Raw genomic sequence first — 24662 nt, forward strand, 5'->3', positions numbered from 1 at the left:
CATCCACACACTGATGATGATTGCACTGATGACTGGGTCGAGAGGACAGCAGCAGGACCTCTGAACCTGTGAAAATTATAGCCACCAATGGTTTACAGTCGAAAGGAGGGGGGCGATATCTCTGCGTCCCACCGGGCCGTCCAGACCTCCCCCGGGGGACGTGGAATCCCCGTGAGCAGCTCGGCGGTTGAAAATAACATTTTTACAAGACAACCTGAATGTAAAAGTCCCGGTGGGCCTGATCATCACTTTAGCTTGTTTAGCTTTTGGGTTCAAAGGTGAAACACAGAATAAAACAGCATTTAAAAGCCCACTAATTCAACCATGCGTACAGATTATACACACAGTCATTAATAACGGCGGTAAAAGCGAGGAGCCGAGGGGGTTTGTCTGAGGGGGGAGGCATTCTGGGGGTTTGAAGTAATTTCTTAGCATTTTCTGCACGTAACATAGCTGAAATATTCAATGTTATGACACTTCCTGGCAAGAGCAGGCCACTTTCTTCCTCCTTGATTTCCTTTTCTATGGTTAAACGTGGCTTGGACCTTATTCATCGGACGTACAGCAAGTTATTTTAATGCTGCGGTAATCAAAACATTCACATGGCCCAAATGTTCGTTAGAACAAGTGTTCAGAACAACAACAGAGCGATGGGTTAAAGGTTTAGGAGCAGCCAAACCGACACACAAGCTCCAGTGATCCGCAAAACTCCGTCTGACAGACAAAAACTCATTTGACTAATTGCTCAAAGTTATCTAATTACAGTTTGCTCACAAGGCATTTTGTGTCCGGCTGAAACATCCTTCACTGTGAGACAAATATGGCAGCAGCATTTGCATAATGTCCTCTCGCTAAAATGGGTTTGCAGCTTTGATGGAAGCAAACAAAAATGAAATAAATACATTAGACAAAGCAGCCAGGCGATAAATTTGCCCTGAAGACAGATGTTTTGATTGCCAGGATAAAGAGAGGTCATCCTTCGCGGCGACCCCGCGGTAACAAGAACAGGAATTTAGCTCCAAGCGTGTGAAAGCAGACGGAAACAAAAGACCAGCCGATTAAATCATCTGCCAGCGCTCCGATTCGTGTGTCGGACTGTCAGGTTGGACAGAAAACACTGCAACGGTTCCCCGAGACCACCTCTCAAACAATCCTATTCACATCCAGGACCCAGAAAAGGTTCGGCAGCAAACCGCAGTCCGGCAGCAGTTGGGTCCTGATGAGGCGCTTCCACGCTGAATTATCTCTTACGTAACTGACAAACCTCTCTGCAGAGAAATGGGCCCCAATGAGCCTATTCTCAGCTCATTGTTCCCATTGTTGGGAAGAAAAGAGAAGAAACTCATCAGCAAAGGAAACAAAAACACCACCATGTCCCTGCAGGTCCTCAGACGTATTGCGATAGAGGGCTATTTTTGCTGTTGTTTACGCCATGATCGATCCGCCCTTATTGTAGCAGCACCAAGGCCGTCCAGATATTGTTGCAAATGGCAGGTGAAAAATGACATAACACAAGCTTCCTGCAGCCTCTGCGTCATTTCATCCGTTTACAGAATATCTGAGATGAGATGTTCGTTGTGGCTGCTCACAATAGGAAACGTTAGACGGTCTAATGTCGCTTTAATGGTTCTTTTGGCTTATCTGACTTCCACAGTGGGAATGTAATTAGGCAGCTGTAAGGTGAAACTTTTCATTTATTTTTGCTGCAATCATCTTAGGATTTCCTTTAATTCTGCAGCAATGTCATGACAACACAACAGTGGATACTTTAGATGACCCTTCACAGCACTAATCAATGAAAAAGTGTGTTTGTGAAGCATTTTTTATGTGACAATGTGTGGAAAATTTAGGTCAGAGATGCGTGACGGTCGGAATCCTCCTCATTTCTTATTGCTCTGTCATCTATGTTAGCTGGATTATTTCCAGTAAAACAAAGCACTGCCTGAATCTTTATAGGGCAACAAATTAAGTTTGCTTGCACCTTTAAATGATTGCTACGCTAACTGCTACAGCATCAAAGCAGCCTTATCTGCCGTGAGTTCTTATAAGGTTAAACATTACCCGGCTCATCATCATTTTCCTGATGGAATGAGGTAACTCTCAGCTCCGTCTTTGCGGATTTCTAGACGCGTTTCTATCGATTCTTCTTTCCGTTCAAAGAGATTTTTATTTACACTCCGTGGGTTCTCATAAAAGGGTGGGCACACAAAACACACCCGGGGGGCTTTTATTAGGGAGATTGGTTCCCCTCAATTGTTACATCTGGTTCCTGGCTCTATTTATTACTATTGTAAAAGCCCTAAGCCTGCGTCCCCCTCCAGCCTCTACAAAACCTATAGAAAAACATTTTTGAAAGGCTTAGCGAGGGGTCTTTGGTGCCATGACAACAGCCCAAACTATAAATGGTTTCCCGCCTTTGATACGATGCATCGTGCGTTGCGCACGGCAGCAGGGGAAATCACCAAGGACGCCTGGTGCTCCGGGTTTAAAATAAAACAAAATATAGGTGTTGGAGGCGGGCACAGAGATGGAAAAAAGAAAAGCTTAGCCATCTGACAACACCAGATTTTATGATGTGTTTATGGCTCGCTGCCATCCTGAACGCTTTAGGATAACATTAACTCCTTTGAGCATAAAAAGCAGCTTTAAAAATAATAAAGTGCAGGGTGCCAGCTGATAAGGGTGGACTTTGGGTTGAAGACAAGCTCATCTCTGGCTTTAATCCAGTGAAGACAGATACCCTCTTTAGCCTCTCACCTCCCCGATGAAGCGGTTGGATCGAACGTGTTGTGCCGTCACCCTCCCTGCTCCGAACAGCTGGATCCCTCTCATCTCAGCGTCCTGGCGCAGATGAAACAACTTATACTGATTTACGTATATGGCACTTCATATCGCGCAAAAACACTTTGGACACGAGGATGTATTTGTCTGAAGTCACGTGACCTGTTCCACATTCTCTTATTTACCGTCAGGAAAAGACTGTTTTGATTTGGAGGCCGATTACGTCTTTATATGAGACCTTCAAGTGCCAAAAATAAATCCTGGGAGAGGCGATATGAAGCAGTTCCAGACTATTTGTTACTGCTTGTTCTCTGACATTTGTTTAAACAAGCGTATGCAGTCAAAGTCAAAGATTTTTAAATATCATCACCTTATCGATATGGAAATCCTTCCAGATCATACAGAGGTTCGCTCGGTCAATAAATAACGTGATGTAAATATTTATTTGCATTTTTCATGGTCATCGCCTCAAATGCAGCCATAATAATCAGTATTGACGAACACATCTGGTCACTTCTTCTTTGAAGATTATGGTGTAAAGCATTAGAGGTTATTTAAATATTTCACTGTGTCAAAAATGAACAATACTGGACAAATGGCGTTCCCCAAGGTTCACTACTCATACAAGAGCCATTTGACATCCTAAGGGTAGCGTTGCTTTATGTAATACCTGTGAATTTGTCATATTTGTTAGCAACATATTGAGAAAGGATGAAAAAAAAGGTATAAAAATAGAGTGCATATTTTCAGATTTTACACATTTAACTATAAAACAGCTAACATAATTCTGGGGTTAGCGTTAGCTCCATAGTGGTTGGTAAATAAAGTGGAGAGAAAATGATCTGGGTTGTAATATTTTTTCAAATGTCAACTCTGTAGGCGCGTTTTGATCCGTATTGATTAAGAATAAAACATATTCGAATAGGTGGATTTTCTCTTCGCATTTGGTGTGAGACCTTGTGTCGGATTGCATGTGTCGTTTCGTTTCACACGTAGACATTTCATGTTGATCTCTGGGAGGTTCTTCTTTGTGTGATTCTGTTGCTGACCTCAGCGTGGAGGGTGTGTGAGCTTGGTGTCCTGTTGGTGAACTCCCGATTCGTGGAGCTTTGGAGACCCCACAGAGCTCACTAACGTCGTCATATGGGGGAGAAAACCATCCACACGGCTACAAGTTGAGGTTGGAAAGATCTTGACTGCCCCATCACATCACTGACCTCTTATCTCGAGACCCTCAGTTCATCAGTCAGTCTTGGGCGCAGATGATCCTACTGATTCTGCCTTTTTAACAACATCTACATTGAATTTCGTCGAGGTGCTGCAGACTGAGGAAAAGGTCAGCCAGAGGTTCACCGATCACTATCAAAAGTGCTCGACTGATAAAAATCCCTAATAAAACTTGATTTATGAAGACTGTGTTGGCAAAATTTACACGCAACTCGATATTTATATTAGTTCAGAGTGTTTTTCTGCTCCACAAAGAGAGGCGCTGATAATTATTCATGGTCTGACAAATACCTTAATTCCTCTGCTGGTGCATCTTCACCACAAAAGTGAATCACTGGGAGTCAAATGTCCACAGCCACTAGATAAATTATGGAAAAGCCTCCCACGGTGTAAATAACCTTCTCCATATGTGGGGTGCTGGAAATTCCATGTCTTTATTCTTATTTTACCTGACCTCGGTTATGGTGGGCAAAAACGTCAGAAACAGTTGCACAAGTCCTTAAACAGGAGCCACCTGAAGAAAGGGGGGGCCACAAAATGGGTTCAGTTTTTCCAAGACAGGGCGTGTAGAATCACAAGAGACTAGATTTGGGTGTGTTGATCCATCTGTTTTCCATTTAACTGAAGCAGAGGGTGTTTTTAGAGACAATTTAGTGACAGATGTGAGGCGTTTTTCTTAAAATTCAACATTACGTAATCAGGACACCACAGTCCACGCGGTGACCCCGGTCACAACTATGATAACATCCCATGGTCACACCCTTAAGAAAGCTCCTTCATTTTTGTCTGCTTTGTCAAGCCTTTCTAGATTATTTTAACTCTCGTATCGTAGGAGGGCAACGTGATGATCCGGAGCGACGTGACACATTTTCTTTTCTCTGCGGTGCCGTCGGTCCATTAATAATAAATACTGTGAAATCAAAAGAATAAAAAGCAACTCTAATGCCTTTTTGGTTAAGACCAATGCTTTCAGAACTCTTTAGAAAATCCAGCAGCTTTTTGGTCATTTTTAATATAAACATCATGGAAATTATGCTGAAATAGGGACCTTGAATTGGGTGAATCATTAGCATCGCTAATCGTAGGTGATTATTTAATAAATCTCAACAGTAACTCATGGAACTAAACCTCTGAAGCCTGGGATCAGGCCCACAGCATGTGGGGGCCTTCAGGATCTTATTCACCCGTTAGTCAGCATGGCTGCCCTGGGCGACAGTCACCCACTTGGAGGGATGCACTAGAGCACCAGCGCGCTCGCTAATGTGTGTCTCTGCTGCAGACATCCTCATTTCTACTTCCAGCTAGCTTAAGCTTTCACTCCTCCACAACGATTGACAACAGCATTTTCCTCTGAACCATCAGCAGGACTCTAAAAGTTTCTGCTGGCGGCTAAAATGTGAAAATACGCTAGATTTCAGAGGGAGTCTGACAGTGAGAGGTGTGAGTTCACGGTTGTTTGAAAGCTGCACGCTAATCATCAGACGAGTTCTGTCATGTGAGCCTAATTATGGACTTAGCCATGTAAACAAGAGGGAAGAAGACAATGTGAAGATAAGACCCTACAGGGAAGATCTGTGAGCGAGCGAGCGCTCAGATGACACGCAGGCCTCTTGACAACACCGGTTTATTGCCTGTGAGATTCCGCTTTATTATGGCTGATTGTGCTTTGAACTTTGGTGAAGTTGCTGCTTCCATCCACGTGTGTATGTGCATGGGCACAGTTGTGTGTTCTTGTCAAGTGGGAGGATTTCCTTGGTTCTATTTGCACCCAGTTCCTTTTTTGGCACAGTGAAAGTGGAAGCTGATGCAAGGTTGGGGGATCCATACAGCTTTCCTCTGGGTGTAACTATGGCAACTCAACGGCAGGTCCACAGCAGACACTGTTGAGATCAAACAGATCAGCTTGTTCATCGAAAATTATTACGATAAATCGTTTTGGAGAATATCGACGTATTGGACCTCAGAAGTTCAAGGAAAGGAAAACCAGTGACCTGGAGCCGCCGGCAAAAGGGGGACTTCAACTGGTAATGGAGGTTTGAAGTGGGACTTGTGGATGGAAGGATTGGAAAAGGGCAGATGGAAAAGGGCAGAAGTGGCGAAGGAGAGCAGAATGGGAGCGGCGGCAGGATGAGGGAAGCGGGGAAATATAAGAAGGTCCTGTGATCGGAGGCGTGTGAGACCAAACCACCGCAGTGATGGAATCATTGATTACAATGGGGCCATGATGACCTTCTGTAAAACGGAATCCTTGAGACGTAAAACTGAGCAGCTTTCCAGCTGGATCACGATTTAACAGGGAAACAGCAGCAGACGCCCTCCTGGCAGTCGGAGATCTGAAAAATTTGATTCTGTAACAGGGGAACTCCGGCTTGAAGAACCTGTCTGAAACTTACTGGGAGCAAAACAGAGAAAAAGCATAAAAGAGAATCTAGGAAAAGAGAATACATGTTCATAAAATACACATGACTTTGTGAGGTTAAAGTACATTCTAAAACATGATATTAATCTGTTTACTTGTAGCTCGACATGATATGGCGATGATTATATTGACTTCTAGCCTAATTTCCTCTTTATTTAGTTTCAGGTTAGTATCATATCGTACACCTCACATTCAGGCTTTAAAGGACCCTTTGATCCTTGAGCTCAGAGGTCTCTCTCGCTGCTTCTTCCCAGACACAACAGAAGTTTCTGCCCACTGGGAAATGAGAAATCAGCCCCTTTTTCCCTTCCCATGTCCAGCAGAGTCGGTGAGTGTCGCACGATGACGTCCTGGGCCTTTAATGGGCTCAGGACTCATTTCTTAGAAAAATATGCAGGTGCGACAATGGAGCGACAATCTGACTATCGATTTCGTGGAAAGGGACAAATGAGTTCTGAGAAGGTGCTGCTGGGTGAGGAAGATCGTCACATCGGGGACTCGGCTTCCTCCGAGTGGCCTTGAGGTCAGAGGAACTGTCCATTGAAAAGTAACTCCATGGTGAGTTGACCTTAAAAAAGAGATCCGTGTCTTTTCCACTTTCCTGTTTGCCCTAAAGGGAATCATAACCGGAGACAGAAGACTTACCAGGTTGACCAAGTTTTTTACCACCTTTGGCCCTCAGGAGCACACTTGCAGCACTCTTACGTAACTTGGGCTCCTATCAAAGGACTTTTCTTGGTTCCTCAAAAAACAGGTAGTTACGAACGTCCGTGCGCTCCTCCCAACCCCGCAGACAGACAGTTATATGACATCGCGAGCATTTCCTCGCTGCATGCCTTCAATCTCAAATACAATGCACTTTATGAGAGCTGGAAGTGAGAGTGGGCAGGTAATCAGCGGGACGCAGCCTGGAAACAGCGAGAGTTCACGGGCGGCGATGGGGCAGGTGTCGCCAGTGACGGCACAGGATCTTCTCACACTGCATTCGTCCCTCGGGTGTAAAAATGACCCTCCTGTCTGCTATTCTGAAGTAGACATTCTTATTGAGGGAAGGAAATAATCTGGGAGCCGTTTCCCTGCATTGTGTGTTATTGTTTCCCCTGGTGAGAGGAGGCAGCGGGACAAAGATAATCATTAAATGTTGCCTCACGGTGAGGTTGTTTGTGCTTTTGAGGAAAGCTTCTTCGGGCCTTTCTCTCTATGTTCCTGACCACGACGGTTGAATACGGACCTCGATTCTAAATGCAACCGCAGGGAGTTTAGCGATGTGTTCAACACTGCATTTCAAAGGCCTTTCTGGGGAAACAGAAGTAAGTTCTGGATTTGTGGAGGTGGCCACATTTGGCACTAAAAAGGTTCAGCTGCACAGCTGCATAGTAAGAAGCTCGGCCATTCACCTCCTGCCCAAAAAGCACTCGCTGCCAGCTTGGTGGGAGAACAGCAGATGTCCTTTTCTCTGGGATGACTACCGCCACCACAGGCCACCACTTAAGCACAACACTGACACCTTTAAGTGTTATTTCTCTCACAGGATCAGCCCGACAACGACCTGCTGCTCAGCCACTCAATTCAATATTTAAGAGCAGCTGCGGGAACAGATTTCACTTATGTAAAGTAATAAGTTAAATGCTCCCAATTGTCTGGCCTGACTTTCGGAGGGCCGTTATAAGGTTGAATAGTTCGAAGGGTTCGTGTCCTGGGTTGCTGTGCAGTGGCACATTCCACACCTTGATAAAGTACAGACTTGCAACCCCCAAAACACGACTATTTACTCAAACTTGACCTGGCAGGCTGTCTTCGGAACACCACACCTTACTGGGGTTGTTGTTTTTGTACTCAAGCCATCGCATTACACACAGATTTTTAAAATAAATGGTTTTAAAGGCAGTGCTATCGTCCATGAAAGAAGACCCACATTATTGAAGAAATCGAACCCCTAAATAGATGTTGTATAGATTAGAGCATCTCCATCCATCCTTCATCCCTTATCAGTGATGTGGGAGAGCCTGACTCCTTTCCCAGCTGCCCCAGTACAGCCTGGACGCGTCGCCAGCTCGTCGCGGGGCTTGAGTACAAGTCAAACAATCAATTACACTCACATTCCTTCCTAATTTCTAGATCTAGAGTCACCAATTAACCCTAAAATGCTTGTCTGGACTGATGGGGAACCCACGCAGACAGGAGGAGAGCATCCGTTCTCCTCACTGAAGGGTTCCTGACCCCCAGGACTCTGGCTGTGAGGGGCCAGCGTTAACAGATCTGCATAATGTTTCATTTTTTTTAAGGCTGGAATATCACTACTGTACACTTCTGTGTACATTGATTACTAGCTTATCATCATCTTTGCTACACGACGTGTTTTCAGAATACAAAGTTCGGTAGAGTGACTGTTTGAAACGAGGCACAGGACGCGCGCTCACGTGCGCGGCGGCTGCAAAATTAGGAGCTGAAACAACAAAATCTTGTTTTCGGGATGATCGATGACCAAAGAAGAAAGATCAGAAGAGAGATCGCGGCAGCCGGAGACCCCCCACCCCTGCACCCGTCGCATCATCTGTTATTTCTCATGGGCGGACTGGAGCCTAACCCAGTTCCCACTGGGTGAGCGCTGAACCAACTAAAGGAATCCACATATCGGGGTTCAGCATGCGATCTCTGCACGTGGGGGCCCCGGCCATCTGGTGGGCTCCAAATTAAACCTTCCTGCTGAGAGGCAACGGTGCTTGCCGCTGCGCCACCGTGCTGCTCCTCTCACTCCAGACAAATAAATCCTGATCTCGGCTTTGGCTCTTCCCTCCGGTGTAACGGGGTTAGAGGGTCGTATCTTTCAAGCTTTTGTTTTCAAGGGGCCCAATAATTTGACCCCCTTGTTGACTACATGAGAACATACTGCAGGTTTAAATGTTGAAGTATAAATATCGCAAAGGTGTGATGACAAAGTTAGCATTTCATACGACCTGGAGAGATTTGCTGATGTTTCAGATAGCTTCCTTAGTAGAAAACCCCCATAGTGAGGAACAAAAGCTGGATTTAAGACCTCTGGCTTGAAAAGGATTCAGGGAGCTGTGTGAGGCTTCTATGTTAATGAGACGCAGTGCCAGGCGGCTGTTCCTGGAGCAGCTCAGGCTTTGAAAACAGGGCACAAGCTGGAGGCGAGCAACTAAAGCTTTGCCACAAAGCAAACGGAGGGAGAAGCCTTTTGTCTGGTTCCCTGGGTTGCAGGTTCACCTGCTATTCCAGCCCATTAGACCCAATAGGAAACTGAAAAGTCTTCATCACTGAAGTGATTTTAAGAAAGGTTAAAGTCAGAGGTTTCTCTTGTTTTCCTGCAGCTCAGTAATTTGTCAAATGAAAAGTTGACAGCAGGGGAGTCATGAGGACTTTTCCCCAGAATAAATTAGCCTTCGTGCATGAGAGCAACATCCTAATCAGCTAACTCCCTCCTGGGTGGTTCTGTGTGTGTCAGAATATTGGACTCCTGCACCGGCTTGATAAATTACAGGTTGAAGGGGTGCGTGCACATTTTTATATTGGATATTTTGCTGTGAAAAGCAACAACAGAGCGTTGTAGTGGGGTTTTTCCTCCAGACTGGACACATTTACTGGTCAGCTTCATCCAACCATCTGTTTATTTGTCCTCATTTCTAAAACTGTTCTGGAGAAATTGCTGAAAAAAAAAAAAACTTTTTGAGAGAAACAGAGCCAATATCTCCCAATCGACTGCCCGAAAATGATTTCATTCTTTTGTGTCGCGGTGCTTGATAAAACACGATCACATTTTACAGTGCACAACAACGCTGCACCGGGCCAACAACAACAGACCTGAAACAATCCCCTTTACATCAGATAACCAGGCCGTTTGCAGAAAAAAAACCTGATCTCCCCTCCCGATGTGCCGCTCCTGATTTCTCAGCTTCCCATGAGCAGGTAAACATCTCAGAAATACCTCTCAATACCCATTACCACAAACAATATTTTGACACCCTGTATTAAACCGCACCTCTTTCCTCTTCACTTTCATTGTTTCCACTCAGCAAATCTGAACCAACACAAGACGGCGGTTAATTGCGCCCTACGAAACGATTCCTTCGACTCTCTCGGCTATTTTACGATATATTTATTATTTTTCAGGTACCGTTTAACAGGAAACACCACTATTGACAAAGCAGTTGTACAAATATTAGGGTAACACTTGGGTGAACCCAAAACACGGAAGGTGTGTGCTGTGTGTTTTTCAACACAGTATCCTGCCATTGTAGGATGGGATGGAAAATGAAGATGAGTTTGAAGTCATTTATTACAGGATTTCCACTTAAGTTCGTAAATCACACAGATCTGCTGAGGTTTTCACTAACTGGAGGTCAGCGGAGAGGAGAAGAAGAACTGAAACCCCCCGTTAGCGTCATTGTGTTGGATGCAATCATCCCTGTTATGAAGTCTGATTCATCACAATTTGTTAAATTTGTCATTCTGCAGAGCTGTTTTATGTTTCCTCACAAGTCACGACTGCTGTTATCAACATACCTGGCATTCAGCAGAGGCCCACACAGTTTTTGGAATGTCGTCCTTTATCACCAGGCAACATTTTTGCATCCCGTGGTTGGACTGCTTTGGATGGCGTGGGACAGCTTTTTAATCTGGAAGATTAAAAAGATGTAGCGAGGATGAAACAGGAGGATGTTCTGTTCTTTCGGAAGTTCTTCGCCGCACGTCTTCAGTGAGGTGACAGATGGCTGATAACTAAGGAGAAATGAAGCGTTATATTTATCAGTGCTGCAACAAATTGTGTTGTAAACAGTGAGAGGGGCCGGAGAAAAGCGCACGATAGAAGCAGTGATAATAGGACATGTAAGGAAAATCGACTCTTTTCTGCAAAAACTTCCAGATTAGCTGTGGTAAATTCATATTTTTATAGTGTAAATAGTTTGCCAACATTGTAGTTAAATATTGGAATGAGTGTTAGTAAGTTTGTCACTCATTATCATTCCGTGGATGTTCTGAATTCAACTCATAATTAGTATATTCGTCTCGTTTGGTCAGACCAACCTGACAAAATCCCTTTTAGATAAAAGCAGCATTACATGCTGGACACATTCTCAGGCTGCTACTCCCAAAGGCAACCGAATAAACAGAGAATCTGCATTTTAGAGTCTCTTGGAGGAGTTAGCAGGGGGCTGTATATTCTGCCACCACTTTCATCTTATCTCTGGATGCATATCTGTCCTTGGTTTCATTAAAAACAAACCTGAAAGGAAAGAGAATCCAACCAGGGGGAGTCTGCACGGAATACCTGCTTCATTTGTTTCTTTCCCCAGCCTGAAGGAAACGTACAGTCCCTTGACCTTCTGAAATGGCACACAGGGGAATAACCAGAGGTCTTTTGCCCCTCCCTCATTAGATGGTGAAGCTATTGGTGGCTATGGAGACATTTATAGTTGCAAGGTGGGGTGTAACATGCATAACCGCTTAAGTCACATTTGCCACGTGAAACGGGTCATTCTGACTCCATCAGCGCTGAAATCGCCAGACCCTCCAAAATTCTTTCCTGCTGAACGGATCACATTGTTTATTGTGGTGCGCGGCCTTTAAATAGAGAGCTTGAACTTCCTCTGCCTGGTTCTGGCTGCTGGTTTGGATTCAAAACAAGCGGCTGTGCCCGGAGGTCGTGAGGAGATGCAAACTATGCATCATATTCCTGCAACATGACATGAAGCATCACCAGTAAACCAGTAAAAAATATAAGATGAAAGGGCAAAGAAGACAGTTTAAGTGTTGCCCAGTGCCCCGGTGATTCAAGAGTACTTTATTGATCCCTTTAGGGGGTGTCCATCAGGGAAATTAGCAAGGTGATCAAACCTGCACGGTTCTGATGGCCTGTGGTGACGGCAAACCTATGAAATCAAAGTTTCTTGTGCCTACAGCGACAGTTACATTACATTTGACAGTTCCACCATTAGACGAGCGCACAGCTCTCCCTGGATCGTTCAGAAAATAATTGCTTGTATCATTTCAATGTATTTACAGGATGCAGAGGTCACTCATGACCGGCAGGTTTAAAAGGAACAGCTGACAAAAGGCATTACCCAGCCGTGCGATCTCGCCACTGCTCTCAATTTGACTTGATTTCCCTGCCACAACTTGACTTAAATCACTGCAACAGCAGCACTTTATATCAGCTCACTGTGAAATTGATTCCACTCGACTTCGTCTGCACAGATCAAAAGTGACTTTCAAGGCGCTCGAGAGTCCCGATGAGTCAGAAGACCACCTGACAGCTACAAAGGACACAGCATGGAAAACTAGAGGATGAAAGTCTACACCCTGCTATGATGTCTCGGGGTGATCAAATAATATGTACTTTACAAGATCATGACTAAAGGATGCTGCATTGAACAATGTCAGAAATGTGCTTACTGCATCCGCATCTCACCCGCAGGGGGGGGGGGGCAAACACTAGTTACCAATCTCTATTATACATACTGAAGGGTCGATAGAATACAACAGAAACATTGTTGACTGTAATTCCTGCCTGTCAACGGCCGGCAACACTCCCTTTAATATTTCTCTTGGGATGAAGAGAGATTTTCAAACACTGCCTTCAACATCTGTTTCCCTCAACATATGCGAAAAGGGAAATATAATGCGTCCTATTATATTCTATATGAAACACAATATGAACACATACCAGGGTTAGTTTAAAAAAAAAAAAAAAAAAGAAATGAATGTAGGCTGGAGACGTTTAACTGAAAAGACCTTTGTCCAGCAGAGGGCAGTAATTAACCAAAATTCTTTTAAAAACTACTCGTTCAAAAGGTCACTCGGCTCCTTTTCAGTTGTTCTCGAATACAATAGTTTTCATCTTGTGTTCATTTCCTCTCTTCCATCAGCGGCCTAGTCACTTATGTTCTGGCTGTGTCTGTATGCACGTCAGTCTTTGTAAAACAGATGGTAACAAAATCACTAAGATAATATTCTTGCAAAAATGAAACATTGGTCCGGTTCTAAAGCTCAGTGTGCATTCTAAGCACGCTTTCAAATCAAATCAATCTTTATTTATATAGCATCTTTTACAATCAAAATTGTTTCAAGGCGCTTTCCAGAATCCCAGGGCCTGACCCCAGATAAGGCTGGGTAGAGAGAGAGGAGAGGAGAGGAGAGGAGAGAGAGAGAGGGAGAGGAGAGGAGAGGAGAGAGAGAGGAGAGGAGAGAGAGAGGGAGAGGAGAGAGAGAGGGAGAGGGCAGACACAGAGCACAGAAACACACACAAAAATACACTATTTATACAGTGGGTCAGCGGGGCCGGAGGTCGTCATGCAGCTCTGAAGGCGGCGATGCCTGTAAATGAATACAGAAGGGGGGGTCAGAAAAACTACACAAGAATCAGCATAACTAGTCTGCTTGATGAGGAGGAGGAAAGGAGAGGAGAGGAGAGGAAACCATGACCCAGTGGGGTGACAGAGGCCTGTCAGGTGATCATGTTTCCGGACCCCTGCAGCCTTGGCCTATAACAGCATAGCTAACGACCTAACGATTAGACGACCCCCTAAGTATGATAATTTGTCTATCTATGATAGTAACTGGAACTACAGAATTAGTAACAATAAGCTTTTTCAAAGAGGAAGGTTTTAAGTCTGATCTTAAAAGTAGAGATGGAGTCAGCCTCCCGTACCTGGACAGGGAGCTGGTTCCATAGCAGGGGGGCCTGGTAGCTAAATGCTCAGCCCCCCATTCTACTCCTGGAGACTCTGGGAACCACAAGTAGACCAGCATTCTGAGAGCGGAGCGGTCTATTGGGCTGGTAAGGTATCACTAGCTCCTCCAGGCTTTCACAAGGCTACTGAAATAGCACAATGTGCCTGTGCACATGACACTTAATTTGCATCATATGCTAATCCAAAATGGTCCCATACCTAAAGGACAGCACAGCTGAACATTTGAATTTCTTTCACGCTTGGCAGATTACTGTAATTTGCCTCAGCATGCGCGCACACACACACACACTTCAGGTGTAATCAGCACCATGTATCTTCTCCAGTGTGTCTTTTTGAAGTACACAAGCTAATCTTGATTAAACTACAGGAGAATATGGAAAACTCTCACTCAGATGCAGCTACAGCGAGTTTTTCTTGTTTACAGGCTCTTTAATAGAAGTACACGCATCTTAATGGCTGTAATAGCTGATGGAAGCTTCCATGCTGTGGTGAGGAGGTTGGTGGCTGGTGATCCTTCAGGATCTGATTGTTCCCGTCAGTGATGGTTGTGAAAGCACTGAAGTACTCTCAGGTTCCTGGAGACTTTCAGCATGTTTTTCAGTCATTCTTGGTAACTGAATTGATCTTATTTCTCAATTCAGCAGTTTCTCTGTTGAATTTCATCATTGATGCAACTACTGACATCATCTTTCTGGCAATTTGTAAAAAAACAAAAAAACAAACACCTCTTCAGTAATCTACAAGCCTGGAAAAGAACACGAATAAAATATTTTTTTAGGATTAATGTTTAAGTGTTACTTAATGCTCCTTAATGACAAGAAAGGAAAACTCACTGCAGCTCAACATTTCCTTTAAGGAACACATCTAATATAACTTCAGGAGTTCTGCTAATGAGAGTTAAAGCTCTTTTTACAGCACAAACTGCATCTTGTGAGATGCTGCAGCCGAAAATGGGCTTCTAATCTTTGCCACAATGCTCCCCTAATGGTCACGGTCCAAGCCCCAGTCTCATCGAACAGTGTCATTTTATGATCTATAAAACATTTTTTTCCAGCATGCGCATCCATCCCACATCTATAGTCGAAACCAACGCACTTAAGGGCTTTTCAAACAATATTAATTTCATGCTATATGAGCATGGGATTGGTTATTCTCTCCTCACACAGAGCAGTTAAACAGATTCTGCAGCCTCTTTATGACTTCAAGCTTCAGGCGCACCTGCATCAGTCCATAAACTGCAGTTAACAGAGACAGTAAGAGAATTATGTTCCTGCTACATCTCTTGTCTGGTTCCGACTGTGTGCAGCTATTTTTAAGCCTCTGAGCTTCCAGTTAAGTGTGATCTCATACAACCAAAAGGAAAACAGATTTTGAGCAGCTAGAATGCTTCTGTGTGCAAACTGCAGAGCAGCAGAGGCTGATGGTAGCATACGCCATTCAAATCCAGCTGCTTAGCCATACAAGGAAAGTGATTAAAAATAAACCAGAACTTTCACAAGATGGGCATAAGGAGTCATGTCAGTGGGTGCTGTGAGTTTCATATCTTTAATAGCACTGGTCTGTATCAACAGGAGATGGCCAGCTGAATGGATGGAATGTATTGATGTTTTAATCAACAGACACAAGCTTACTGGAAAAAAAAAGAAAAAAAAAATTCCAGGGAAATTCCAGGGGCAAAGAAAAAACACAGCAGCTGCAAGGGCAGGTAATGGACTTTTTTCCAGGGAGAAACACACTAGGGGCAGACAAAAAGCAGCAGAAACTCCAAGGGCGAGGAAACAAAAGCACAAAATGGCTGCAAGGGCACCAAAAAAAAGAGGAATAACAGGAGAGCAGCCCAACAACTGCCATGAGAAAATTCATTAGAAAAAGAAAAAGCCTCATCTCCCACTGGCACAGACCACAACATGGACCAGTCTGGCACTGGAAGGGTGCCACAGAGGGCCTTTTAAAGAGAGCTGATTGGTCATTGGTGCAGCTGGTTCAGGTGCTCCCTGGGCTCCTGCACAGGTGAGCCTGATGAGTAACAGAGGGAGAGAGATCGATCAATCAATCAATCAATCAATCAATCGATCAATCGATCAATCGATCAATTCTTATTTATATAGCGTCTTTTACAATCAAAATTGTTTCAAGGCGCTTTCCAGAATCCCAGGGCCTGACCCCAGACAAGCAACAGAGGCAAGGAAAAACTCCCCTTTAACAGGAAGAAACCTTGAGCAGGACTGCTGATGGCCGGCTGGGTAGAGAGAGAGGAGAAGGGGGGAGGGAGAGGAGAGGAGAGGGAGAGGGAGAGGAGAGGAGAGGAAACACGGCACCGGATAGACAGGAAAACCAGGATGGATAACAATCCAGTAAAAAAGGAAGTGTTTCTTCAGACAGGGTAACAGGCAGTGGTGGCCGCAGCTTTTAATCTACATGTAGTTCAGCCTGGCAGTAGTTTCAACAAATTTACACATCTACTATTGCAGACGTATGCTTACTTATACTCAGTCATGGTCCTGGTCTTCTGGATTGTCCAGTGCCGTGTTTTATTCTCTCTCCCGTTTTGTCACTAATCGGACTCACCTGGGCAGGAACACCTGAACCAGCGGCACCAATCAGCTCCCTGTAAAAGGCTGGTCGTGGTGGCCCTTTGCTGCAGGTCATTCTATGTGTTATGGTCCAAGCCTGCAGCAATGATGTCGCACAGCTAGTTGCCAGCCCTTGATGCTGAGTTGAGTTTTTCATCATCTCTGGGCTTTCTGGTGCTTTCCTTTGCCTTGTTGTACTTTTGCTTTTTTATTCGATTGAGCTTGCTGATGGTTTTTCTTCTTTACATGGTGGTTTTTCCAGTCTCCTGCATTTGTTCAACATCCTGTAGGATTCCCCTATAGACATGTTAGGTAATCAATTATCATGTAGCTATAAAGAGAAAATTTAACTCCTACCCCAAATCCCACCTGCAAATCAGAAATGTGGATCTAATTAAAAAAAGTACATCTATTCTAGATGGGTATGTGTTTCATCTGAACACACATCTGTGTGATGGGTGCAATTAGGACCCAAATGCAGCACTCTGGAAAGCTGGACCGTAGTAATGAACCGTAGTAATTCACAAAAGACACAATGTTCTGTGTGGTTCTTTATTTTTCTTGAAGGACCAAGTTTCTTGCATATTCTTTTCAACCTCTTGATCCTGTGGATAATGCGGTACTGATTCATCAAAAGAGGAAATATTCTCTTTTGAGAATCCAAAACTAAAGTACAGCTTTTTTGCAGTGGACTGCACTTCTGACGTCTCAGTCTTTACAGTAAAAAAGGAAGTGTTTCTTCAGACAGGGTAACAGGCAGTGGTGGCCGCAGCTTTTAATCTACATGTAGTTCAGCCTGGCAGTAGTTTCAACAAATTTGGGTATGTGTTTCATCTGAACACACATCTGCGTCTGTAGATGATCTATATCCAACATCATCTATTTGCTCAAATGACTGAGAATAAAGATGTAGATTCACAAAAGACACAATGTTCTGTGTGGTTCTTTATTTTTCTTGAAGGAGCAAGTTTCTTGCATATTCTTTTCAACCTCTTGATCCTGTGGATAATGCGGTACTGATTCATCAAAAGAGGAAATATTCTCTTTTGAGAATCCAAAACTAAAGTACAGCTTTTTTGCAGTGGACTGCACTTCTGACGTCTCAGTCTTTACACTTCAATGTTATTCTTAGACGTATGACTCTATTTCTCATTGAGTCATGTTCTCTAAGCCTGAAACCCATCATAGCTTAAGGGAAAGAAAAAGCTTGATTAAATGACTTTAATGATAATGTAGAGGGACAGAATGTGACCTGTGCATGAGGGGAAAAAAACACAAAACTGGGCAATTGTGTGTGTGTGTGATCGGAATTTGAAGGACAAATCTGTACAATATAATATATGGAAGAGTTTAAAATATTGACAAGTGTAATAGCGATACTACATGAGGAACACAAGAGGACTATTTTGTGTGTCATGTGGGAACAAAGCGGGGGCAATCAGCCTATTGCCTGGTGGAGTGTGACGCATCTCTTCCAAGCAGTCCTTTCTGCCTCAATTACAGGAACCTTTCTTTGCTGATACATTTGGAATATATATGAGCAACTGAAATAGAGGGGCTGATGTGCAGCTGGTGCATCAGCTATTATTAGAAGACAATGTGGAATGTTCTGACGTTCCAGAATGAGCTGAAAATGCAGAGCCTGAGGACAAGAAGAGATGATGCCGTCTGATCATGTATAATACAGGTGATTGTGTCACTCTTGACCCCATCTTGAATGACAGTAATCAAACGGAAGATTTCCGTTAAACTCGCCATAGAATAGGAGATTTTGATTGCTAGTTTTAAAACAAGCAGCTTTCTCAGCTACATTTTCTAGTGTTCCGAATTCCTTCAATCTTAACAGCGACGTCTGTACAAAAATAGAATTGTTTTGACATCTTCAGCTCTCAAGCAGAGTACCTTAAACATTCTCAAATGTACTGCTAAGTAAATTTGTTTTTTCAAATAGTCCCATTAATGTTAATGTTGCATCAATGCCGATTGTTTCAGCATCGTAGACAGGATCTGCGGGGGTTTTCTTGTCTTCCTGCCTGCCTTCGTCTCCTGTCTCGTCTCTCTGTTCCCACGACTGTGTTGATCATCGTCACCTCTGTCTCACTGTCTACATCCTCACTTGTGGTCTTGTTTCTTTTCATCTGTGTCGATGGCTGTAACTAGGTGTCATTCCTTTCTGGGGAAGGGGGTGTTCAGCTATCGTTTGCTGCACTACTCTTTTTATGTCAGAGAATGCAGTCTTATATTTGTTCCATTACGGTAATTCCAGAGTTCCATTTTCAAACCTAACTCATATTTGTGTAGCGAGAGATCACGTTGCCCTGCTGGTCTGTATTTGGGTCCAGTCCTGCCTGTATGGTACATGATCTGAGCTGATATGGGTCCAGCGCACCACCAACCAGAGACACAGGGACTTCTGAGGAACGAATGATGTGTTCTTCTCTGTATCTGATCAGAACCCAGCATTTCCTAGCTCTTGCTGTGCTCTTAGTTCCCCTCCTGCCCTTTTGAGCTGCTCTTTCTCTTATAGCAGCCAGCCTCCTCCTGCTTCCTCCAGCAGGACCTTCTCCTGTTCCTGGTGCCTGACCAGCAACTCTGACCCTCTCATACTTCCTGCACCATTGCTGGAGTCTTCTGTGCCTCCGCTAACACTGCTGGACCTCCACCGTCACCACTGGACCTTTTGCCTTTCCTGCTTTTAATGTCCCAGAGAGAGATCCCACATCTGTGGCTCTCCTTCAGGTTTCATTTTTTCTTGACCTGTTTACAGGGTTACCTTAGAAGGGAGTAGGACCATACAAGTATTGACTTCGTCCTACTCCTTTTTGAACATGTTGACCAGCTTGGAAAAAAGCACATGGAACAATTTGTTTTCCTTTAATTTATTGTCCATCTCTGGTTCATTTTATTGTCTTTATTTTGACTAAAATGGTCGAAATAAAATGTATCCAATCAAAATGTTAAGGTCTGAGGTCTTGGGAGTTTTTGTTTGGATCAATAAGAGCACAATTTCTACTAAATCTACCGTTCTGCTTACATAACTTAAAATTGCATTATTACGCAAGTCTTATAACACAGTTCTACACGTCATCGATGTTGGCTGGTCTGTTCTTTATTAACAGACTAGACAGGAACATAACCAGAGGCACAGCTTGGCAAAATGTCAAAATGGATTAGAAAAAGGATGGATTGATCAACGCTGTCACTCAACACGGAGTCTGTTACAACAACCAATGAGGATGGAATATGGGACTAAAAGGTTGTAAAATGTGCTTAAAAAGTTGTTCATTTAAGGACATGGTAATTTATCAGTGATAACGCAGCGTTTGTAGCTAATCAGGAAAATCATGGAAAGCCCTCTCACACAAGAGAGGAGCTGCTGCAAGACAACAGCTCTGAATTGCTGATCAATATTCTGGATAAGGGTCGGGAGGATGGAGGTGGAGGCAAGCTTGCCAGCAGTGATGTGATGAGACGGTTGCAGTGAAGCGGGGATCAGATAAACACATTAAATAGAGCACCTATTTAGCTCTAAATTAAATTAATAGAACATGACACTGAGTTTGTTAGAATCCTGTCAGCTGACTACACAGAACATGGACAATAGTTTGTGTGTGTATTGATAATAGCATCTTTGAGCATAATTTCTCATTTAGAGTTTAAGCAAAAATAGTAAAGGGTTGGAGTTATCATTCAAACAATGAGTATCAAAATCCACCAAGACCTGGAAGATAAAGTGTGAACAATAACACTGAGTGGGGAAAAATAATTTGATTATTTTATCTTTTCCACGGGCACAAAGGCTAATTAGTGAGTCACTTTTGCTTGCTAATCAGCAGCAGGCTGCAATATAGATCTAGTCTGTGTATGCTCCTAATTTAATTACTAAGATGAATTACATATTTGCATTCTGATCATGTTGTTGAGATTTCCGAGGACAAAGCAAGGACCTAATTTCACCTGACATCCTTTGTTAAAAAGGGTGTGGGTCTGCTGTCTCTGACCATGGTTAGATGCATCAAGAATGGACAGGGGCAGATTTTGTTTAGGTCAGGACCTGATTACAGGCTTTGGTTATCGGATCAGCACCACACCTCAACATCTTAAAAATGGAGCTGGTGGTCTGCCATGGCAATCCGAAACAAAGACTGCACATAGAAACTGATTAAGTTGATGAGTTTGGTGTCGGTCTGTGCTAGAAGGGTGAGTTTAGGAAGTCTGGATCTGAGAGATGAGATTATTAACTCATAGGTTAAAGTTGGATGTATGTTGAGATGTTAAGTTGTATTGAATTGTAGAAATATTGTTTTAATTGTTCCACTTTAAATGTTTAATGTCTTGAGTTTCGGTTTATTTACACGGTGTGAAACACTAAGTATGTTCATTTTATTTACCTCAAGTTGATGCTGACCGTGAAAGATTATTTATGATTAACTTACTGAAGTTTCTGCCTGCGCAAAAACCCCACTGAATGGAAATGAGTGACGTCTGTTCTTACTTTAAGCAGCAGATGTCTGCTCCAACCGATTAGTAGGAAGAGGACGGGAGGGCTCAAAATACCTAAAAAAGACAATTCTCTCCACCAAGTCCTGATTAAGTGATTGCCCGGGGTTCGCTGTCCCTCCAGGACCCAGTTGACTGATGGAGCTCTGGCGAATTGTGCTGATTCTATGCTGACGACACCACAGTGACACATGAGTTCCTGACTGCAAATGAGTGGAAAATATTGTTGCATTCTACACATTTTAAAGAGAGAAATGACAATAAACCCCCCCTTAGCAAGAAGTGAGCAAAGACCAACTAACCAGTTTAAACCCAAAACTTTGTCTGGCATGAAGGCGACAAAAAGAGTTGCGTGGATCCATGCATGATCACATTACATTTCCATCTATTTTTAACCAACCGAAATAAAGGTTCACATCTGGACGTTCATCTTTTCTGAGGTAAGATGGAAAAACAAGTGAGTTTGGAAGAAATATACTGGCTGGAAGTCAAGGAACAAATGGGGGAGGGGTAAAGACAGTTTTTCTATAGATATACATTCCTGGTTTCTTTGATAAAGATGAATTAAGCAGGTTTCTCATGCTTAAATTTTTGTATAAACACAACCAACACAGATTTAGACTGTACCGATCAAAAATGCTGACTTTCAACTATAGATTGTTCTGTTTTTTTTTCACATTTTTTTCCTCCAAAATTTTACCTACCTTTTCAGTACTTCATTTAATATTTCTAATCCATATAGTGCTTTCTTAAAGAATACTACAATTATTTTAGAGACTAATAATGCTCTTGCAAATGTCCTGGTTGTAATCTTCAAAGAAATGTTTATAGAAACCACATATGGTTTTACTCTAAATATTTATGACCCAGGACAGAATTGACTGTTTCCCATGCTCGTGGAAATTTACCAGATTTAGAGTTCCTGAAACATGAAACCTCACTCACGAAGGGGGAGTACAAGTCTGTTCTGAGCCTATAACAGCTGAGACCTTGTTACAGTGTGAGAGAACTCTGCGATGGCATCTGTGTTGCTGATCCTTCTGACTTTCCTTGTTGCTCTCTTAGGAGGACTTTACCTACTGGGGTTTTTTCGACAGAGGCGACCAGGAGAGCCCCCTTTGGATAAGGGACTAATACCATGGCTGGGTCATGTCTTAGAGTTCCGCCGGAACACCTGGAGATTCTTGGAGAGGATGGAGAAAAAACACGGTGATGTGTTCACAGTCCAGCTGGCAGGATTTTATATTACATTCATTCAGGACCCCATGTCATTTGGGGCCTTTGTTAAAGAGAGTCGTGAAAAACTGGACTTTAGGAAGTTTGCATCTCATCTGGTCCGCAGAGTGTTTGGTTACTCATCTATTCAAAATGACCATGATATTCTCAATGCTTCCAGCAACAGACATCTGAAAGGTGATGGCTTGGAGGTGATGACACAAGCAATGATGGTCAATTTGCAGAATCTGATGCTGCATAATGTCGACTCATCTTCAGACCAAGTGACCTGGAGGGAAGAGAAACTTTTTGCTTACTGCTACAATATTGTTTTCAGAGCTGGATACTTGTCCCTCTATGGTAATGAGCCCTTTGACTCAAAAATAAGCCAGGAGAAAGCCAAAGAGAAAGACAGAGCTGAATCAGAAGCCTTGTATCACGAGTTCCGCAAATACGATCAGTTATTTCCCCGACTGGCTTATGGGGTCCTGCCACCAAAGAAACAGAGGGAGGCAACAAAATTACTGGAATATTTCTGGAATGTCCTGTCTGTCCAGAAGCTGAAGGGCAGAGATAACATCAGTCGCTGGATATGGGATGTGCAGGAGGGCAAAGACAATGCAGGTGTAAAAGAGGACATGATAACCAGATACATGTTTGTGCTTCTTTGGGCCTCTCAGGGCAACACAGGACCCTCTTCTTTCTGGTTGCTCCTCTTCCTCATGAAACACCCTGAAGCCATGAGATCAGTGAAGGAGGAGATAGACAAGGTTGTGAGAGAATCTGGACAGGAAGTCAAGCCGGGTGGTCCTTTGGTCAACCTGAGTCGTGAAATGCTGATGAAGACGCCGATCCTGGACAGTGCCGTTGAAGAGACCCTCCGACTCACTGCTGCACCCCTCCTCACCAGAGCGGTGCTCCAAGACATGACCCTCAAAATGGCTAACGGCCGGCAATACTTCATTCGTCAGGGTGACAGAGTGGCCCTCTTTCCGTACAGTGCTGTTCAGATGGACCCTGAGATTCATCCTGACCCTCATTCTTTCAAATACGATCGCTTTCTCAATCCAGATGGCAGCAAGAAAACTGATTTCTACAAAGCTGGGAACAAGGTGAAGTACTACACCATGCCTTGGGGATCTGGGATCTCCATGTGCCCAGGGCGCTTCTTTGCCACCAATGAGCTCAAACAGTTTGCCTTCCTCATGTTGCTCTATTTTGAGTTTGAGCTGATAAATCCCGATGAGGAGATTCCTGAAATCGACTACAGTCGGTACGGATTTGGAACGATGCAGCCGGACAGAGACCTTCAGTTTCGATACAGACTGAGATATTAGATATTTTTTCCTGTGAGACATTTAATTTACATGATAGCATATTGTACATGCTTTGTGTGATGAAGTCACAAGGGTATTCTTATATAGACAGAAAAGTTTGACATTATTTTACCGTTTACACCGGCTTTAATGAACAAACTCAAATCTCATTTACCTTGCTTTTGTTTGGTCACCATGGTAGTGGAGCATATAAATATATAACATCTAAAGTTGGTATTCTTGTTTTAATCTAAGTAATAATTCATTCAAAAACACAATCCAAAGTCACAATGTGTACAATACAAATAAAGAACACTGGACAGTTACCATCAGAATAAGCTTTGTCACAGTTCTTATTTCATAGCACCATCTGACATCACTTGCTGCCAGCATCTGTACTTTATTACCGATGTGAAAATAAACTGTTACGAAAGCAGGAATGGAATCGGAGCTCTGCAGCTCTTAGAACACAAGCAAAGAAAAAAGCTTGTTTTGATGAGATATATCAAATATATTCAGATATAATGAAATGCAACGGGCCTGACAGCCCAGCTAACTGCAGCTATAACTCCAGCCCTCAACTTCAAAGAATCTTGTTTTAACCTTAGCCTTGAACCTGAGCCTTAGCCTTTTAATGGCCCCTTTTGAGATGAGGACCAGCCAAAATATTCTGACTTTCCAAAAATGCCCCAAATTTTCCCTGAAGAATTGTTTGTAAGAATTTATACGTGTTCAGTGTTGCTTGTGGCAGGAAACAGAGGCGGATCTGTTAAGCTGTCAACTGGTGAGACATGAGGAAAAAGTGGGCATATTGGTATGTTTTCGAATCATTAATAATCCCCCCAAATCATGGACACTATAAACGCCAATTTATTCCTGTGTACACAAGTTTGCATTAGCTACAAAATATGTGAGGCGC

At 43.4% G+C, this 24662-nt stretch overlaps 1 protein-coding gene across 1 annotated transcript; it reads left to right on the forward strand.

The window, feature by feature from the left end:
* The first annotated feature begins 22195 nt into the window (after positions 1-22195).
* Positions 22196-24081, forward strand: LOC130538331 (5-beta-cholestane-3-alpha,7-alpha-diol 12-alpha-hydroxylase-like). Its single transcript, XM_057055739.1, has one exon. It carries the CDS (start codon positions 22229-22231, stop codon positions 23762-23764), a length of 1536 nt encoding a protein of 511 aa, XP_056911719.1. The 5' UTR covers positions 22196-22228; the 3' UTR covers positions 23765-24081.
* The last annotated feature ends 581 nt before the right edge of the window (positions 24082-24662 follow it).

This window comes from Takifugu flavidus, chromosome 15 (genome assembly GCF_003711565.1).
Source record: "Takifugu flavidus isolate HTHZ2018 chromosome 15, ASM371156v2, whole genome shotgun sequence".
Lineage (NCBI taxonomy): Eukaryota > Metazoa > Chordata > Actinopteri > Tetraodontiformes > Tetraodontidae > Takifugu > Takifugu flavidus.